This window comes from Lathamus discolor, chromosome Z, assembly GCF_037157495.1.
Source record: "Lathamus discolor isolate bLatDis1 chromosome Z, bLatDis1.hap1, whole genome shotgun sequence".
In the NCBI taxonomy this organism is placed as follows: domain Eukaryota; kingdom Metazoa; phylum Chordata; class Aves; order Psittaciformes; family Psittacidae; genus Lathamus; species Lathamus discolor.
In genome coordinates, this window is record NC_088909.1 from 15,401,755 (window position 1) to 15,421,360 (window position 19,606).

The following is a 19,606-nucleotide window of genomic DNA, read 5'->3' on the forward strand; positions in this document are numbered from 1 at the left end:
AGATGTTCTTACCTCAGCTGAATGTACCATGGGAGCCTAGGAGGGTGTATCTACAAGTGAGAACAATGCCAGACACAGGAAGTTGGCTTTCACTCTCTCCCAGTCTTCCTTCCACTTGGGCACAGAACACTGTCTGTGTCAGGTGAGCTATCACTCAGTGATTTACACACCTTAGACAGCCGTGGTGATGCAGCATGCACTGACAGACAGACAACTTCTGATGCTAAGCTCATGTATTCCCTTTATTGAACTGTACTAGTTATTGCAATCAGATTAAGTCACATTTATAAAGCAGACCATCCAGTTGCACTGAAACCGATTATATTCATTACATAGTTTTAATCACTGTCCGGTGAACTGGCAAATCCAATCAAAGCATTAGTCTTTAATTAAAAAATTAAAAAGAAATATTCAGACAATAGCCAAGCAATCACATCACAACGCACAGTTACCTAAAATTGCAATTAAAATGCAGTTAACAAAAAAGAAAAAAATCACACCTAATCTTTAACTATCAGTATAATACAAGAAGCAACAAAGGGCAACAGCATCAAAGCAGATTTATCTAACACTATAAATTCAGTCAGAAGCAGAAGCTCTAAAGTACACTAGCTGAAGCAGGACAATAAAAAATACTGAGCATGGAATACTTTTAATCTCTTCCATTAATATTCATTTCCAGCTGCTTATAATAGCAGCGCCTCATGGCCAAATCATTAGAGTTTTACATCTGGGTTGCAAATGACACTTTGATTGGATGTAATGTTCAAATGGTCCTCCCCACTGTGCCACCGTCAAGTCTTCTGCAGAGAGGTGTCCTGTAGTGCCAGTGGCTCACTGTGCGTGCTGGCTCAATGTGTGGTTCTGGAAAGACGAAAAAAGGAGACATGCATGAGGGGCAGAATAATAGAAAGCATGCCCATACCCTCCCACTCAGCACCATTTATGCCGAGCTCGACATAAAAGCTTCTCAATTATTACAAAACAAAATGCAATAAAGAAAAAGTACTCATAAGTAACAGCTGCCAATATGACACATTTGCTTTGTTCTGACAGATCTGTTAATGCTGCCATGAACTTAGAAAATAAATGCTACAAGCCAAGTGCAGCCGTGAGAGTTTCTTTCGCCCCCCCCTTCACCACCACCACCCCCCCCCAGTGTCTCCCCTTTTTTCAGTATATATGAAGAAAGTGGTAACACTTCATGGGCAAAAACTGCCTTTAGGGATTCCCTTAACTGTAACAATTAAAAAGAATAAAAAAAAAATAATAAAAAAAAGGATATCTGGATCACGGGGGGAGCCCTTGCCATATTTTACTCTTTTATTCTCACTAGTACCGGATGCAAGTACTGGCAACAAGAGACACCAGATTGTGACACACACTTCTGAGTCCAAGGAATACTTTGGCAATAACAGCTGAACTCCCAGCTCAGGCACCATGGTACTATTCCCAGCAGAAGAAAAGCTGGACAGGTAACTCAGAAGTTAAATGTCTTTAAATAATAGATTTGCTCTACGTATTTCTTTCAGCAGTTTAGAGTGGTTTTTGTTCCCTTCTTTCCTTTTGGTAGATTTGTAGCAGCCACATGTCATCACAGGATCTTGCATCCGAGGATGCTGACCTGCCTTGCCATTTTGTGCAGGAGCCAATAAATTGGGAAGCCAACCTTGGAAACATATTTTTAGAGCAGTACCAATTCACCTACATTTTGTGTGCTGACTGAAACCCCAGTCCTACAGCTTATCTTAGCTTTATTTGTATGATTATTCAACTATTTGAGCAACTGGAGATGTGCTTCATGGTGAGCTTTTCTTGAGCTGGATCCCCAGCATCCCCAAACGTAAAAACTCATTTGCATTACTTCAAGCCTAGGAAATTTTACTAGTCTCCATCTGCCTAATAGCAGAGCCAGGCAAGTCTGCCAGCTTGAAGAATAAGTTTTTAAACACAATATGAATTTTGAATCTAATTATTTATTTACAATGACTAAGCTTTAACATAAAGTAAGATATTTTAACTTTTCATAAATCACCTGGTCCTTCTACACTATACACAGTTACATCTTGATGATGATCCTCCTCTTTGTCCAGAGGTGACATCTCCCTGATGAAAACCATCTGTGGAGTGAGCTAATGGGTGGCCCACAATGTGTGGGGCCAGGCAGCCGTGACCCCATTTGCAGCAGCAGCATTTCTGGACTATGCACTCCCAAAAAGTGACCACCAGGTGTCAGAAGTGCTGCTGAGTTCCTAATTCACGGCAAAAGTTACCTGGGATATTGCGGCGGGTGGGCTGCGAGGAACACGCAGGCTTTACTGTGCCATAAGGTTAGGGGCGGCAGTGGCACCGTAGCTGCCGCACGCACAGAAGAAGCCCGTGTGAAATTAAATGCAATCGACTGTTGAAACCACAAAATAACTGTACCTTGTTTAGCATAACAGTAGCCCTCTGAGCACACCCCAGTCAGTGATGCTAAGTATTCCAGAATCAAAGAACAGAAGTACTGTGGAAAGCTTATGAGGAGATATAGCATTATACTCAAATAATGTCAAGTGAATTGACAGCTGAAACTTTTAGATGATTTTAACATCATCAGACATATAATCCAATGGCTCTTTACTTTGCTATACATGGAAATCTTCTCGGCCTTAAGAAGGAATGACCTTTGCAGCGCTGGATGTTATTTTCAAGTCAAATAATGACTTTATGCAAGAGGATGGATGGAGCCCTATGAACACGATGGCAACACTAATAAGAAGCTTGTCCACTAAACCTAAAGCATGAAAATGTGAAAGAATACACAGGCCACCCTGTGCTCAGACATACTCCTCGGCATTTTAACATTTCTTATGCACTTAATTACAGTTCTATTTTTAGGACATCCTGCATACAATAAAAAAAGTGAAAGGTTTACCATCTTCAAACTGAGAGCAGGGCTATTCGTGGCAGACAAATCCATACTTATTTAGGCAGTACCATTTAAAAGATAATGCACAATCAGCACTGGATGCATGACGCATGGTCTACAGTCAGGGAACATGATTTCAAACTTGTGTGGCTGCTGTATTGATTATACCAGGCAGGTCAATAAAGGAGTGGTATGTGGCTCTAAATCTGATAATGAATCTTTCATTGCGAGCCCCCCTCCTCGAACACAAGTTAATAATATGTTCTGAACACTCCTAATACAATGAATATACTGGGTTTGTAAGCAGAGTTTACGCAAAAAAAAAAAAAAAAAATGAACAGATCATACTCAAATCCTGCAGTCATTTAGAGCTGGGTCAAGTAGGAGCTGAGAAACTAGATAGGCCATAGGGCTATCAATTAAAGAAAGTAAAAATACACAGTTTTCATATTCATCTGGATTCTGTCTTAATACCTTGGGAATGTACCATTTATTCCCTTTGCATGCATTACTGGCAATCAGTATGCTTGCTAGTCCTCAGACCAAGCAGTTAATAAATAGAGCCACATTGTACACAGGACCTCACAAACATACCTGTAATGCCTACAGACACAAGAGTCTGTGTGCACTGAATCCTCCCCCTGCTTCGGAGAGCAGATCCTGCAGAAGCCACATGCACAGATGCATGAGTCCTGCATGCCCCGGTGTTGGTGAACACCTGACCAGCATGCGCATGTGCACATACTGCGCAGCCAACACTGGTGTGTACTCAGAAGACCCACAAGAGCCTGTCTGTATCCTCTGCAACCAATATAGGTTTCTCACCTATTAAAATGTACTTCAGATCACACAAACATGCTTTCCAAGAAAAGTCTGACAACCTGTCTCATATTACTAACAACTGTCATGTCTTATCTTGTTGCTTCTACTCCCCCTGCCCTGTGCATGTGCAGCTTATTGGAATTGAGCTTTGCAGATGTCAGAAAGTGCTCAAGATGTTCAGTGTTTTATCTCTCTCCTCTCACACATGTGCTTTGCATATTTGACCCATGCTTTACTGGATAACTTTCTTAGGCACCTCTGTGTGTGCCACAGATAAAGAAAATTGCTCTGACTTTCAGAGAAATAGGAAAAAAAAATATCCTGGCATTGGGAATGCCCTGTGCACTAGCAGAAACAGCTTTCACTGCATCACTACACTGGGCTGTTCCAGGCAGCAGAATGAAACTGTAAAGGCCAGAAGGGAGCAAGCATTTTGAAACAAGGGATACTACTGGAATGCTTCTACCTAAGCAGCCTAGGGAACTTCACCCACCTTTTCACCAGAACTGCGGACTGACAGGAAACAGCTTGCGTGTGATTTTTCAACTCTAGAAGTTATAGTTAAAGAAAATAATCTTAATGGTGATTTCCAAAGGAAAATAAAGCAGCCACAAAAATGAAGCCTCTCCAGGCATTCTTGTGCGTGTGTGAGCATGCCTACCTGCTCACAAGGCCATCCATACTGGCGTGCATTTGGGGCTGGCAGGAGGTAGGACATAATTTAGAAGCTGAGTAGTAAAAATGGTTCTTCATAGCTCCTGCTCGGCCCCCTGGTTCACGCATGGCTCACAGCTGATACCCCACTGAATACATCATTCTGAGACATTACTGCAGCTGGAAAACTCTACAGCAGCACTAAGTCACCTGTCAAGATCAAGTAAGTCACAGCTTATTTATAGGACAAGGTTGCAAAATTTCTTCTTTTCTTAATAATCATTAGAAACAGATAGCAATTCTGTTAACCACGTCAGTGGGAAAAAATGCAACTGCCCCGAGCCTCGGGGCTGGTGCAGTGTTTAAGTGGAATTTTCTACTGCCTGTGCAATGCCCAGATGAACAATTTGTGGAAGTGTCTGTGACCAAGGAACTGGGTGACAGGTTTTAGGAAATAAAAAGATTTCAAAGAATGGCTGATTATTGTCTGTAGATACTGATTGCTCTCCAGATCCTCCCTGGGGACACCCCCTGCCTGCCCTCTGGATGCGGATCAAGCTATTTTTGCAGGACATCTACAGTGAATATTTCTCTCTTTTTCTACATCCATTATTGTGAAAACACTGGCATGACAATCTCCATTTTCAGAGCACTGTGTCAAGAAGGAAAACATCAGGCTTGAAAGACGATCACTTGCAGCAGTTCAAAGAACTCTTACGAGCTATATAAAGATCGAGTGAAAATACACACACACAAAAGCAGCACATGATGGAGCAAAGCTCCAAGCCAGGCAGTCAAGCTGGGAGTCTCCCACATTGCAGCAACGTTCACTGCCAGCAAGTCACAGGTGTACTACACAGGAGCAGGTGAAAAAAGTAAAATGCAACCGCGAGGGGTGTGATAATGGTTTGGGGCCATAATACATGCAGTCTATAGTGCCATTGTGCATCTGTTAGGTATTCAGATATGTTGTACCAGACATTTAGATGTATCCTGTCTGTGTGTGTGAGCGTATACACCTAAAAGGCCCTATGTTATACAGAGGTTAAGAAACAGCACAACAAGGCTGGTGATGCCCTCCACCTTCAAGTGAAATTCATAAACCTTCCACAGTGTTACATAGGTACTGGGACTCTGACGAAAGGCTATAAAGCCTCTCTCTCCCCTTCCAAATCCCATTAAAATGAACAAAAACCAATACTCAAAATAATTTCATAGAATTTATGGAGATAATAGATTCACACAACAAACAGCCAACATGGCACTTAACTGATGAGCCCTTGGGTGACCTGTTAATCCCTGAATTTCTCCTAGTGTTCAGGGGGTCCTCCAGACCCAGGCGAGAGCCCAGGTAGTTTCTCTCCCTGCTTCTGCCCACCTCCATGTGCAGGTTTCCCCCACCCCTTCAGGCACTGTCCGGCTCCAAGCCCAGGGACCAGTGTCTTGGCTTGGGACTCGTGGCAGTGCTCGCTCCTCCCCATTCTCTCTTCTTTCCCCCTTACAGGTGGTGCTGGGAGGCAGAAGAGAAGATCCCTCCATCGGCTGTCAACACATGCAGCTCGCCAGACAAACATTAACCCTCAGATTCAGGCGCCGACTTGAAGCCAAGGTTCAAGTCTCACATTTGAACATGTATATAAAAAACCACAATCCAAAACATCCAAATTGCTACAAACAGAAGTTACAGTGTCTAAATATTTATGAAATACCATCTGCAGCATTCTTTTTTCAAAAGATGGTTTGCATCTTTTGAATTCAAACTGGTCCAAAAATCTCTCAGCCGTTATTCCTCATGATTCATCCATAAGTACACAGACGTTTGTGCACAGGTACTGTTTTCCTCTAACAGCAACGTGTAAAGATAAAAATCTTTACGCCTTGACTTTATAAAGGGATTACTTTAGGCAGAGGACACAAGATGACCCTTGCTTTAGCCACTGGAGATTATGCTCTCTACAGAAAGCTGTGAGCCTTAAATTGGTGCTGCTCTAATCCTAAACTGGAGAGGCATTCAAGGGATGCCATGACCCACAAGAGCAAGAGGAAAGAAATCTAAAAACAAAACAAAACAAAACAAAAACCCCACAAAAAAGGCTGCACACTGAAGTGGGGTGAGAGGAAGGAGAGAGAATGCAGAAAATGACAGAAAAGGGTTTATCCCTTGCTTTATAGGACAAACCTATTTATTTTTAATTTCTGGTTGCTACTTTCCCTTTGCTACCATACTCTAAAGAAAAATCACCTCTGCACCCCCTTGCAGTTTGTATGCGCTTATTTTTAGAACTGTTTGACAATTATCCAAGGGTCTAAGACTAACAGATGGCCTGTCTTAAAGCCTCATATGCTCACTAGTTTGCACTTCTGACAAACAGTAAATGTACTCAAGAGTGTGCCATAAACAGGGCTGAATGAATACTCAGAACACAATTTAGTTGATACACTTCATTAAAACTGATAGTGGTAACCAATGTTTCCCGTAAAACCAGGTGTTAATTGCCCTTCCAGTTGTTTCAGGTAACTCTTACCCAGTGACATTTATATGTTTAGATCATAGTTTTTCAGGAAATACTGTATTACATCTTCCATTTCCCCTGGTATTTCACCCACTACATAAAATGCTTGTAACAAGTGAACTCCAAGTTATCATGGTACTCAATAAAAAAAAATTGTCAGGCAAGACAGGTTCACATGTCCCTTCTTTATTTGAAGAATCCCTTGAAACGGAGGAAGAGGCAAACGAAAGGTGGCACATCCTTTGTGAAAGGAAACGGCTGCCTGTGTTACTGCTTCCTTCATCTCTGAGCATCTGATAACTTGCCATACGTCAGTCAGTCCCCGTGTCAGCATACTCTCAGAATGCAGGTAGGAAGCTGTCCTTTACAAGTTATTGAACCAAGAAAAAAATACAAATCACTTTTGGTGTCTAAGAAAATACGCCTGGAGGTCTGTGTCAGCTGAAAAGCAAAGCTACCTGCTTTCAGTGAAAATGTCTGCACCTCTGTTACCACAATGCTTTAATACTTGATCACTCTGGAACCAAATACACCCTTCACTGGTAGTGGGACACAGAAACACTTGTCTGTGTCAGCACAGGGCTAGTCCTGGCACTCCAGCATTTCTGCACCCTCTGGGGATATTTAGCAGCCCCCCTCAGTGTGTGCTCACCTGGGGAAAACCTGAGACCTTCTTCAATAGGAAGATTCAGCGCTTGTAAAATATTTACAGGGAAGAAAAGGCACTCCACACGTGACCACCAAATGCTGTCTGCTTTCAATTTTTTTTTTTTTTAATAAATCTTTCTCTGTGGCTGGCCTGTTTCTCTACTGAAAGGCAAGTGCCCAGGCATTGGTCTATAAAGCCCTTGCAGACCCAGAAGCACCCGCTGCCTTGTTGCCTGCCTTCATTCGGCACCCCAGGGGCTGTGGGCTCTGCTGCCAAGTTGCATCGGCCCAGCTATATACTTACACAGTTTTATCTCTGTATTTACACTGTTCCTGTTAATTTTAACACATTTTTGATTCTGATAGGCTTTCCTGTGTTATTTGGGGTTTAGAAAATTACCTCTTCATACAGTTATTTTTCACAGCACTAGCCTTTTCTCACACCATTTAAGGCGTTTTTAGATGATTTATTAATTTAATTCCTCTTCTAATTCAGGATTTTTAGTCCTAATCAGACTTCGACAACTTGCGTCCTCTAGACCTGCCATCTCTTTTTATTCTCTAAAAACGCAGAATAAACCAAGGTGAGCCTATTATAAGTGAACTCCAAATGCCAGCCTAATGGCAGAGCCTCTCATATTCCAGTAAAGACCTCACCAAAACATCTATACGCTTCTTCCAAAATCACTGGGAAAAATGCTGAAGCACAAAAGCAAACTGAAGCCTTCGGGAAAATCTTACCACAGCACTTCAGAAAAAAACCCCACAGGAGAATACATTATGAAGAGACAACTGGAGTCTTCTGTTAAAGAAACTAGCCATAAACACACCATGATTCACTGAGGCACCCAATGAAACCAGGGAGCTAATAATACCTGTCCTGAGAGACTGCATGCTCCTGAGAATTTCACTCAGAAATGCAAATTTACCAGCATCCTTATGACTCGTAGTCTACAGTATGGCATGTGAGAGATCAAAATAAGCTGAGGGAAGAGCCTTACACTTCCGAAATGCAAAGGGAAAGGACAGATTTCGTTACTGTTGTCAGAAGTGCGTAAAACCAGAATATTTTTAGAATTCCTCTGTTCCTCCCTCAGCCCCACTGCTTCTCCCTGACTGGATCCCAGAGCTGTTGCTGATCCCAAGAGAAGAGCAGGGCTTGCAGGATCCCAGCAGGCCGCTCTGCCAACACTTGGTGCTTTCACCTTGGCTTGGTCAGCCCACAGTTTCCTGAGGAGCTGGTCCTGCAGGTGCAGTCCTACTCAGGGAATCAGTGACATTTCAAAATCATTTGCAGGAGGAAAGCTATTTTCCAGGAATCCTTCTTACATATTTCTCTCAAAAACATGATTTTTTTGTTAATTTGAAACCTATCTGAAGCATATCTCATTAATCCCTCCTTGATATGGGGAAGATCACATTGCAGAAACCTGCTAACTTATTTATTTCTGTGAGGGTTGGCATCATCATTACAAGACCCTTTGTGACCCTTTTGTAAACATTAAATGATTTCCTGATGGGGTCTTTATTATAGGATCATGACAGCATCATCTCACACTTTTTCGCAAATAAAAAAAGAGAAAAGGAAACACTTTACATAGCACCTTCAGAGGTCACCAGTCAAAATGCACAGACAAAAGCTTCATTGAGTGATCATTTCCATAAGAATATAACAAAAAAAAAAAAACAAACCCAAGAAGTTCAAAGTTGAGCCTAAAACTTTGGCTCCTTAACTTGCTTTGCTGTTCTGCAGTATGGCAAAGGCCACTGAACACCATCAGATTTTTTTTGTAGCTTTTTTTTTCTGCATAAGTTAGGTATTCCTGGTGTTAAGGACCAGGTATGAAACAGTTTCAGCTTTAACTGTGAATTTTAACACAAATACTAACAAGGGCACATCTTGCATTCTTCATTTAGGCAGCCTCCTCCACTGAATGATGTGAGTTGCAGTGATCCGCATTCCTCAGAAAAAATAAGCAGGTGTGGACAGGCAGAGTTCCCACAAGCAGAGCCTATCCACAGCCCGGCTACTACACATCAGAGTCCTTCTAATGGCAATTCTTTTAAAACGTGGCAACTAAAGTAAAATTTCCTCTAATGGAATACTGATCTGACAAGTCTCATGGCCTGGTGTTATGGATACATTTTTCATAGATGCACTCACATACTGCTCAAGCTGACAAAATGGCTGGTCATTGACCTGTTGCCTTGGATGTAATTGCTGCTATTGCTGTTTTCTGATTTCAAAAGGGGCATAAAAATCCTCCAATGCATGTCTCTGCTATAATATAGCAAGGCCGCAGTTAGAGAAGTACTGTACATGCCGCTCTATTATTGTACATGCCACCAGCAGAGCAGAAATCCGAAGACAGAATTGTTCTCTGCCCACTGCCTTGAGGAATTAACCCCAGAGGAGCTAGTAGTGTGAAAGAGCCAAGCACAAGCTGTTCCCTGAAGCAAAAGAGGGGCCAAAATACCACCACCAAGAGCCATCTCCTCTAAGACATCACAAGACAAAACAGCGAGGCAATAGTGCTGCGGTATGTGTGTGAAACAACTGTAACTGATAATAAATGGGATTTTCCAGCCAGTGATACTCTATTACAACAGCCTCACCTGTCTCAGAAAAAAAGCAAGATGCTATATTTTAAACAATCATGATCTCACGCAAAGAATAAGAGCATGTGTCAGCCCCAAAGGAGTACAAATTTTTCAGAAGTATGTTCTAAACCTCCTCTCTCCTCCTTTTGGAGACACAGTAATGTAATGCACCGATGACAGATACACTACACAGAGTCAAACCTCAATGCCCACGGCAATTTATTCAGGTTTAACTGCAACAGAAACAAATGAGGAGGCTCGCTGGCCAGGCAGGAACTCTGCCCCAGGCTGGCATGGTGTGGGCACTGACTTGGCCATTTCTGCATGGTACAAAGCCAATCAATTTGGTTTGAGGTGGTGCTCTGCACAGAGGCCACCCTGGGGTGTCCACACTGCCTGCCCAGGACATGGCACAGAAGAAATGTGAGGTACACTGCACCAATCAGCTCAAGCACAGATGAGTTGATGAGCTCAGGGCTGCTGCTGCTGCCAAATCTCGGCTGGCTCATGTGGAGCTGGGGTGATGGAGCCTTGCTGAACCCAAGCTGACCTTATACAAAGCCATGAGCTGTCTCTACGCTGATTCCATCAGCACATACATTCTTATCTCTATCATCTAGATCTTTCTAACAGAGCCCCATCACCTCATTAAAGATACACAGTTTAGCGTCTTGTAAGATCATTCTCTTAACATGAAATGTGAAGAAAGAAGAAAACATTAGCAATGCATCCATTAGCAGTTACTCCACAGGTCAGGTAACCACACATGCAAACCCAGCCCATGCATCAAACATTCCACTCCATTTTCATTTAACGTAAGCAGAACCCACAGAACAGTCACAATCTGGAAACAAGCCATATTCTAAATTATTTTACCCTTTTCCTTTCCCGTCTGGTCAAAGGGAGGTATAAAACTACTCTCAAAATATGATGCTAGAGTATGAAGTACACAGACATTAGTATATGATGGAACATACTTCTCTGAAAGCAACTTCAGAAAGAGAGAGCAGCAAGGCTGTTCCAGGGCTGGTTTTGGGTCCCTGAAAGTAGGCTGGGTTGAAAATACTGACAACCTTCCCAACAAAAGACCACAGAGGTGCAGGCAATGACAGCTCTATATATAATCCCAGTCCAGAAAGGCAAGTTACCAACTATTTTTAACTATTTTAGTTAACTATTAACTATTTTAACTATTTTAAATATTAACTATTTTATTTTTAACTATTTTTAGTTATTTATTTTTAACTATCTCTTCTATTTTAACTATTTTTAACCATTTAACTTTTTAACTATTTTAACTATTTAACTATTTTAACTATTTTAACTATTCCTTCTCCTACTGTTCTTATCAGGACCCACTTTTTTCCAAACTATTCATTACGCTCACTGTATGTATCTGATCTCTGAGAGCAATGAGAACAGGTAAGGCAGGAGTTTCTGGTATGGTCTTTAAAATCACCCTGGGAAAACTGGCCCTTGGGATCAAGCCACAGGGCAGGACTGCTATCCTCAGTTCACTCCAGCAGCCAAGGCTGGATCCACTGTTCCTGCTGCTTTTCACCAGCTGAGGAGATAAACCCTAGGATTACACACTAAATTGCTTACTCAGCAAATCAGAGATACACCCAATGCCCTCTAAATTTCTTCATGAAACTATTTTTCAGTTTCTTTATAATGGTAAAAGTGATGGGGGCTCCACCAGCAACACAGCAGTAGGCAACAGCAGTACAGTATCACTCCAGTATTTCCTGTTTGGAATTTAGGCTTCATTCTGAAATACAACACATTCACACACAACATTTGTACGACTGAGGAAACGCAAGACGCTTGCCGCACATTTATTATCTTCCTGGGGAAATGATATAGAGGACGAAAGAGACTACACTTACTCCCTCCCCAGCTGCTTTTACAATCTAATGATTTATTTCTCCTGGACATAAATTTCAGATTTAAACGAAATCCCCAAAACCTAAAGATGCCAAGTGGTATAGGCTTGGGCAGTATTTCTTTCTGTTTTGAAGATGGAATGCTTAATGCATTGCTCTCTTAACCAGTACCCTTAAATTTCAAGGGAGGGGGGAAGAGACAAGCAATTAGACTGTGGCAGACCCTAGATGCAAATCCAGATGACTGTGATTACTAACTTCATACACAGAGTTAAAAATATCTGGTTATTGAAAATTATTTTCTCAGTCCATGGGGGTTCATCTAGGTATAGGCTGAGATGTTTATTTTTTCTGCAACAGCTGTATGGGGGGTTTCTTTTACAACATTTTCCTTACACAGTAGCTATATATCATTCATATTTCTGAAAGCAGGCTCTTTCAATGATGTGAGAAATCTCTGCAATCAGAAACAACCATATCCTCTTTCAGAAAAATAAAACAAATAAAATACATCTCCAAACATCTTTAGTCAGCAGCTAAGATAGCAGTGCTCTTAAGGCAAATGTAAAAATCCAGGGAATAAATTCACGTTAACTGTTACAAATATATCCATCTGTTCACAGACTAACTAGTGACTGAAACTGATGAATCCACTGGAATGTAATTTTCAAGCCCACTAGTGCCTGTTCTCTTCTAGTAATAAAGTAAATGCTTTTCAATAACTGTGTTGGTTTTGAATGCCGATTTCCATTTAAGCAGGTTTGGGTTCTCTCTAAAAAAATAAATAAAATAAAATAATAATAATAGTAAATTAATTAAAATGGCAAATACCTCTTCTTTCCAAAGGTCAAACTAAGCTTTTAAAGAACAAGCAACATTTCAGTAAGGCAGAGAGGACAAAACTCCAATCAGACAAATGGACTGGCATAATGGTTGAGATCCATGGCTGCCTCAGGTTTTCTGAATGGGCTGTAGTGTAGAATACAGCACAAACAGTCTGATGTTGAAGCTTATCTCTCTTTTACTGCAGACAAGAATATATATAAATAATGAATGTGGCTGGGGATCTGTGCTGGTACTATTGCTGGTTCTTCAAGATGCAGGAGCAGAAACATACACTGCTCCATGTTTTTGTTATTAGTGAATCCTTGTTTTCCAGCAATAAACACAAAATATTTCATCTGAAATAGATTCTGCAGCAAATGCAACATAAGTTTCAGCTTTCTAAAAGTGCCAGCAAATTGCAGAAAGATAAGTTATAAATACGCACCTGATTTGCTGTGATGAATTGTGTGCATGCCTCAGTGATCAAAACTGCAGCTGAGACCTATTATATTTAATGATCTAGACATTTCTTGTGAAAACACTCAGGCATATACTGTTATGTCTGGACAAGCATCCCCATTTTGCTCTAGCAGCAAGCAACTGAAGAGACTGAACTTTTAAAAGGACGCCGTACATTACCTTCGATGAGCTTTTTAAAACAGAGGCTGATCAAGCTCCACTATGTTCTTTAAATAATGCTTACGCTCTGCCCTTTCGAGTGCAGCATCCGTTTTCCTTTGAAAAATGAAGTCAGTTCCTCTGGATGCTAGCGACACTCACAGGAGGAATCAGAGCTAATCTGTGCTCAGATCCCAAACTACTTTCCACAGCAGCTACTACAGCAGAACAAAATGAAAGGGGCTGTGTTAGAGATCTCTTCCCACCAGCAAGAAAAAAATGTAGCAAGACTTTTTTTAAGAGAAAACTACACTTTTTTTTTAACTATTATTATTTTACTTTAGTTGCCTACATATTACATAAATGTTCTGTTTCTAATTTAAAGACAATGTCCTGCTTAGAAAGACAGCACAGTTACCAAGCCTAGTATGGTCAAGCAGTGGTACCCAGATCTACTGTCTCTGCACAGCCAGCTGTGCTGACAGCCATGCTCACAGACCTACAGCTTACAGCCCCTTTGCTCTGTGGCTCTACATGGGAAATGGGGCTTCATACCACCTTCCTCTGGAGACAGGAATTTCACCTTGTGAACATATGAATGACTTCGAACAAAAGCTTTGAGACTTCCAGGGCTTTACAACTGGCTCCTCCAGAAATTTCCTGAAAGGATCTGGGTATATTGTTCAACCTCTGCCTTTCCAAATTTGTAAAGCAGAAAAAACGACCTCAGCAAAAGTGCTCATGAGCTTAATTCGTTCATAACTATAAAAACCACAGAGATCTGCAGAGAGTAGCCACACAATATTCTTGCTACCATACATTCAAGAGCTCGTATTATCACTCCCTGGTCATTTTGAACCTCTTTTTACCATTCATTGTTCAGCAAAACCAACATGTGGCGTTTGACTCCAGAAATAAGGATTTCAAAGTGTTATTTCACTCACCTGAGGAGCTGCTAAATACTATCACAGTGGTAATTTGTGATAGTTAAGTAAGGAATGAAGAAAAGGTATTTGTTAACTGTTGACATAACAAAATTAATTTTCCATCCCTAAACTTTTTCTCATTTCTCCTGTGAGCTCTGATGCAATGTTACTGACTGGCACTGCTGAAATGCCAACTTGCATTTCTCATCCTTAATTTCTCTCTAAATGTCATTAGTAATTGTTATTGCCAGACCAGAGAGTGCAATCTGGTCTTTTCGAAAGAAAATCCATTTCTCATTTCTTCTCCCGTGCTTCCTTCTTTTGGTCAAGGATGGATGTTTAACACAGCCCATGTACTCTGCTTCCAAGAAGATGGGAATTCATTAATGAATGGGGAAGTAAAACCTTTCTTCTTTATTTATTTACGTATACTATGCCTGGATCTTTATGAATACCAAATCGTATATTCAGACTGTTTTTAAAGCACATCTTTCAAGAGCAATAGCAAATATTAATTGAATAAAGCTAACAAGTAGGAGGAGGAAACACCCTATAATCTGCACGTACAAACTTCTTCCTGGATGCTTGCATAAATTACTCTTTTTTGCTGGGCAACAATATTGTTAAAAATAAAAGCATATTATATGTGTTTTTCTTTCTTTCTGTCACATGGAAAACAAACCTCTTTAGAGAGATGCGTAAACTGGTCTTAACTTTGGTCTGGATTAACGTGTCACCCTTATTTACCTGTGCAAGTAAAAATGGTTTCCACTACCACTGAGAAGGGAGATGAGCTTAGGCATCTGTGTGCAAGGGAAAACCTGCAAGTGTAAAAGGCTGGCTCTTTGCATAGCATTATACACTGCACCCGTGATATCTGCAGTTACATGCAGCTCCTGCAAAATTTGGTCTCCAGTACTCAGAGGCACTTTGAATCAGTTTTAGGAGGGACTCCATGATGTGACACATCTTTAGCTGAGCTCTCTGTAATCAGCACATCTTACATTTGTGTGTCTGCATTGTTTTGTAATGTATATAAAGTAATTAGTTCAAAACTAGGCTGCATTTCCATTATCTATTAACTAAAGTCGTCTTATCTCAAATAAATAGACATTTGGACATTTCCAGCCAGGAACTGTGCTGTCAATAAACACAATTGATGCATATACATTGTCTCTTGGCAGCTTACCCTCCTGCCCATCTGTTGGGATGGCATGGTGCCTACGCAAAAGTTGATTGGACTCTTGCCCTAGGGCATAGATGACAGGCAACAACGGGTTTAGCTGGGCATCCTAAGCACCGGATCCAAGTGCCATCTCTGCTGTAGGAAGCCCCTTCTGTGTGCCAGCACTGCCACATTGGAACGACATGCCTCCTTACACTTGATCACACATGTTGACACTTGGGTGCTCTTAAGTGCATTAATGACTGAAACGATGCCTTTCACCTGGCTCCCTTCTTTTTTTTCCCTGCCCCACATCACTGCTGGGTTTTCTGCACATGTTAATGTGAAGTTGCGAATGCTTTGCTAGCCAGGGCCAGCCACAGAACACCGTTAATGGTGTAAGTAATGAAGGAGGGTTTTTTGTTATAGGACATGCTACTCCAGTGCCAGGCTTCATCTCAGGTGACTCTTTGCAGACTTGAGAGATCTTTCTGCATCTCACTGAAGAGACCTCAGGGATGATAAAGATGTAGCAATATATTGATCAGAATCATCTTTCCAAATGAAAAAATGCTACATCTTGTCACTACGTCAAACACGGGCAATTCAAGCTTTATGCACCATGTTATATTTCAGCAGAAGAGGCCACACGCAGAGGCCACGCGGTCTGGATTACACGGCTGTTCCAACAGCATCCCCAGCCAGAGGCTACGGAAACACCACCTTGTTCTGTGCTGTGGAAGAAGGTACTGGCAAATCACAGAGTGGTGCATGAGCAGAACAGTCCTTCCTCTTACATAGCGCATTAACCTCTGCAGATGTCAGGCCCGGGAAACCTCCAGCATCACCCACACTGAACCTCAACTGCAGCTATGCAGAGCCCAGCTACAGCCGCGCTCAGTCTACGATAGCAAGTCTTAGGAAAGCTAAAGGTCCTTAGGAAAGCTTCTTTCTAACCTCAAATTTTTAAAGAGCCAGCTATTCCTCCTCCTCTGAATTTAAACGTACGTACTGAAAACCAGAGACCTAATAAGTAAAACTCTTCCCTACTGTGACAACAGATCAGAGATAAAACTTGTGGTTTTGCAGTCCATAAAGAACATTCAGGCAGACAGACTCAACATGATGGGTATGTGCCTACAGCGCTTTTAATTTTTAATTATTGTTAGTTATAATTATCTGACTGCGTCTGAATGAAACCCAGCAATATGGCTGGAATAGATTTTGGGATTCTTGTAATTTATTAGCTTTGTAACTACTAATAATTAAAATTTAACAATACTCCAAGCACCATAGCAACATTTTTTAAGAAATGCTAGCCAGATCTGCTAGGATAACTGACTAGGTTGTTTCCAGGATTTTTAGAGGAGGACTAACATTAAAAAAAAAAAAAAAAGAAAGAAAAAAGAAAAGGGAAGGATTGATAACAGACTCTGACAAGCCTATAAACAATCAAAATGCAAAGATTCCATTTAAAAGAAAAAAAAATGGATTTTACTTGCAGGAAATGAATTCTACCTGATTTTGTACGTAAAACTTATAAAGAGCTTGTTTTCAGCAAGAAGCTCCTGGTGTTTAACATCTAATTCACACGTAAGTTCTGAAACGCACCAAAAGTTACACTAAGTGGAAGTACTGCCTTGAGATAGAGCCACATTTCAGGTCTCATTTGTCCTGCCATCCACACGTTTCTCCAGGGAAAAATATTTCCTGCAACTTCATCAAAATACCATAGATTTGCTCTTCTCTCACTGACTGTAAGGACACTGGCGTCCAGAAGCACCGAGACATTTCAGTGTTGCAAGCACATAGGGCTGTTTTGAAAAAATATTTTACTTCTATTTAAGTAAGCTTTCCTGTATCCCTTGGGAGTAGGTAAAGTCCATGTTTCAAGTAGGAGCTGGAGACATTAACCACTAAAAGATTTTGAATAGCTGTGTATAGACCTGAAATTGCTTAAGTCTCTTTCCAGTGCTCTGACCACTGGTGGTAAACTGAGAACTTAGATGTAGCCCTGTAGACTCACTTTGGTGCATGTGGGTCACATACAAACCAAGAGCCTCTCATTCTCTCCACATGCTTCAAGGGACACTGTTGTATGTAGATGTCCCCAAGGACAATTGTTATGAGCAGCTGGAGATATTGCTCCTTATTGCCCCACTCCCAGGGAAGCCACCAAAGATACAGAGCAGGGTCCTAATGTACCCCATCAGAGACATCAGACTATGCGGTGGCTTGCTGCAGTGCCCCCTTGCCTGGGTAGAATGTCTCTCCTCTCCTCTATAGGAGTCGCATCTAACATCAAGCTGACATTAAAAGCAGACTTCAAAAAAGAAAACCTGCTTAGGGCTTGATCTGCTGTAATCAGCGGAAAGAATCCCAAGGACTTTGATGTGGACCAAATCAAGCCCCTGGAGGACATTCATGGTAAATCATTATTAATATAATGAGTGCAATTTCTGTGCAGCAGCTCATGCCTGCTTACAGATATATGAAAATTGCCAGCTTTTCACATAAAATAAAATGAGGAGGGAGACAGACCACAGTGTTAGCCAATGAGCCATAGTAGCCACTCTCTTTTTGATATGGTTACATTTAAAGAAACTGGGCACTTAAAATGACAGCAAACTCTTCAAGTGAAGCTCCCTTAATTTAGTGGTTTGACATATCTCCAAATCTGAACAGAAAAGAAAGCTCTTTATTCATAGCAGGCAATAAAACACCTGAACACCTGTGCTAGGAACGACCTGGCAGGTACCCTGGTCCCCTGGTACCTGGATTATTTGCGCATTGTTTATTATATACCTTGCCTTAGTTTTCATCAATTGTAATCATTTAGGAGGGAACGTTATGATTAACAGTACACAAGCAAACAGCAGGAATTAATCCTTTAAATACAAATACTTCATTGGTTATGTGATGGCTCCTTGGAAAAAGCAATGTGGCAAAAGACTACATATGAAAATCCTCCTGATGTTTCCTCTGAAAACCACTGCTCAGTCACAATTTGCTTCATGTAATTCTCAACACAAGCAACGGATAAGGTATCTTTCCCTGCTGTGAATTACACCACAAATATAGTTCTGAGCACCCATTATGTATCATAATTTCTGACCCATCTTAGGTGTTGGCAGGGCTCCCTGCTATGTTATAAATAGTAGAGACCAAAGAGCTCGCTCATCTCCTATATCCAAGTGCCCCATGTGTTGCTCTGGCTCCAGCCACCTATGAGAAGCGGGCATGCTGGTGGTGGCCGGCAGCCCCTGACATGGATGCTAGAGACAGAGCTGCTTGACAGGGCTCCTTCTGCCCTACATGTGAGGAAATCCCCAAACCTCCACCTCTACACTTGTATCGGTAAGCATGCTTCAGTAGGGGAAATGAAATGCCATAGCCTTGGTGTTCTATACATTAGCTATAAATTTACTTTTTTTCCAGCTTTTCATCATATTCATAGCTGTCAATCTTACAAACTGAGGATGTGAAAAACATGTAGATGTCAGCCTTTCCTCTTCTGCCCTAAGTGTATGTGGGGTTATCACACATACTGTTTCCTTTGTTTCATACTTAACCTTACCATGGTTTCTTTCCTTATTTCCAAAGAGATAATGTAAGGAGTTAACACTGTTTTCTTCTGGCAATGTCATCATGTAACCTCACTGACTCATCACTCCAGATTCACACCAGAATTTCCACCATTTGTAAAAAGAGCTCAATTCCTCACAGCTTTCTTAAGCCTCAGTCTTATGGCTCCATTAGATGGTGTAAAATTCAAAGCATAAATCTATGTTAAAATACAACTACTCAGAAGGGCAGAAGGGGTTTGACTGCCTCCAGAACATTACACTGGCGAAGCAGTATTCGCACCAACCACAAGAAACACATTTACAGGAGCAATGCTTCTTGTCACATGGCACACATTTCTGGGCTTATTATTTTGGGTTTATTCTGTTTAAAGAAATGTTCACAAACCAGCAGGGCCAATTCATGCTTCTCCATGACTTCTCTAAAAGTTGCTTTTGCCCAGTGCTGCCTCT

General features: G+C 41.3%; 1 protein-coding gene across 3 annotated transcripts in view; it reads right to left on the minus strand.

Annotated features, from left to right (window-relative positions):
- Positions 1-224: 224 nt before the first annotated feature.
- Positions 225-19,606, minus strand: part of ZNF423 (zinc finger protein 423) — a 238,189-nt gene continuing 218,807 nt past the window's right edge. For all 3 annotated transcript variants that reach the window (XM_065663045.1, XM_065663044.1, XM_065663046.1), the window contains one exon: positions 225-864. In XM_065663045.1, coding sequence (XP_065519117.1) covers positions 835-864 — 30 coding nt within the window. In that variant the 3' untranslated portion in view covers positions 225-834. The remainder of the gene's footprint in view (positions 865-19,606) is intronic.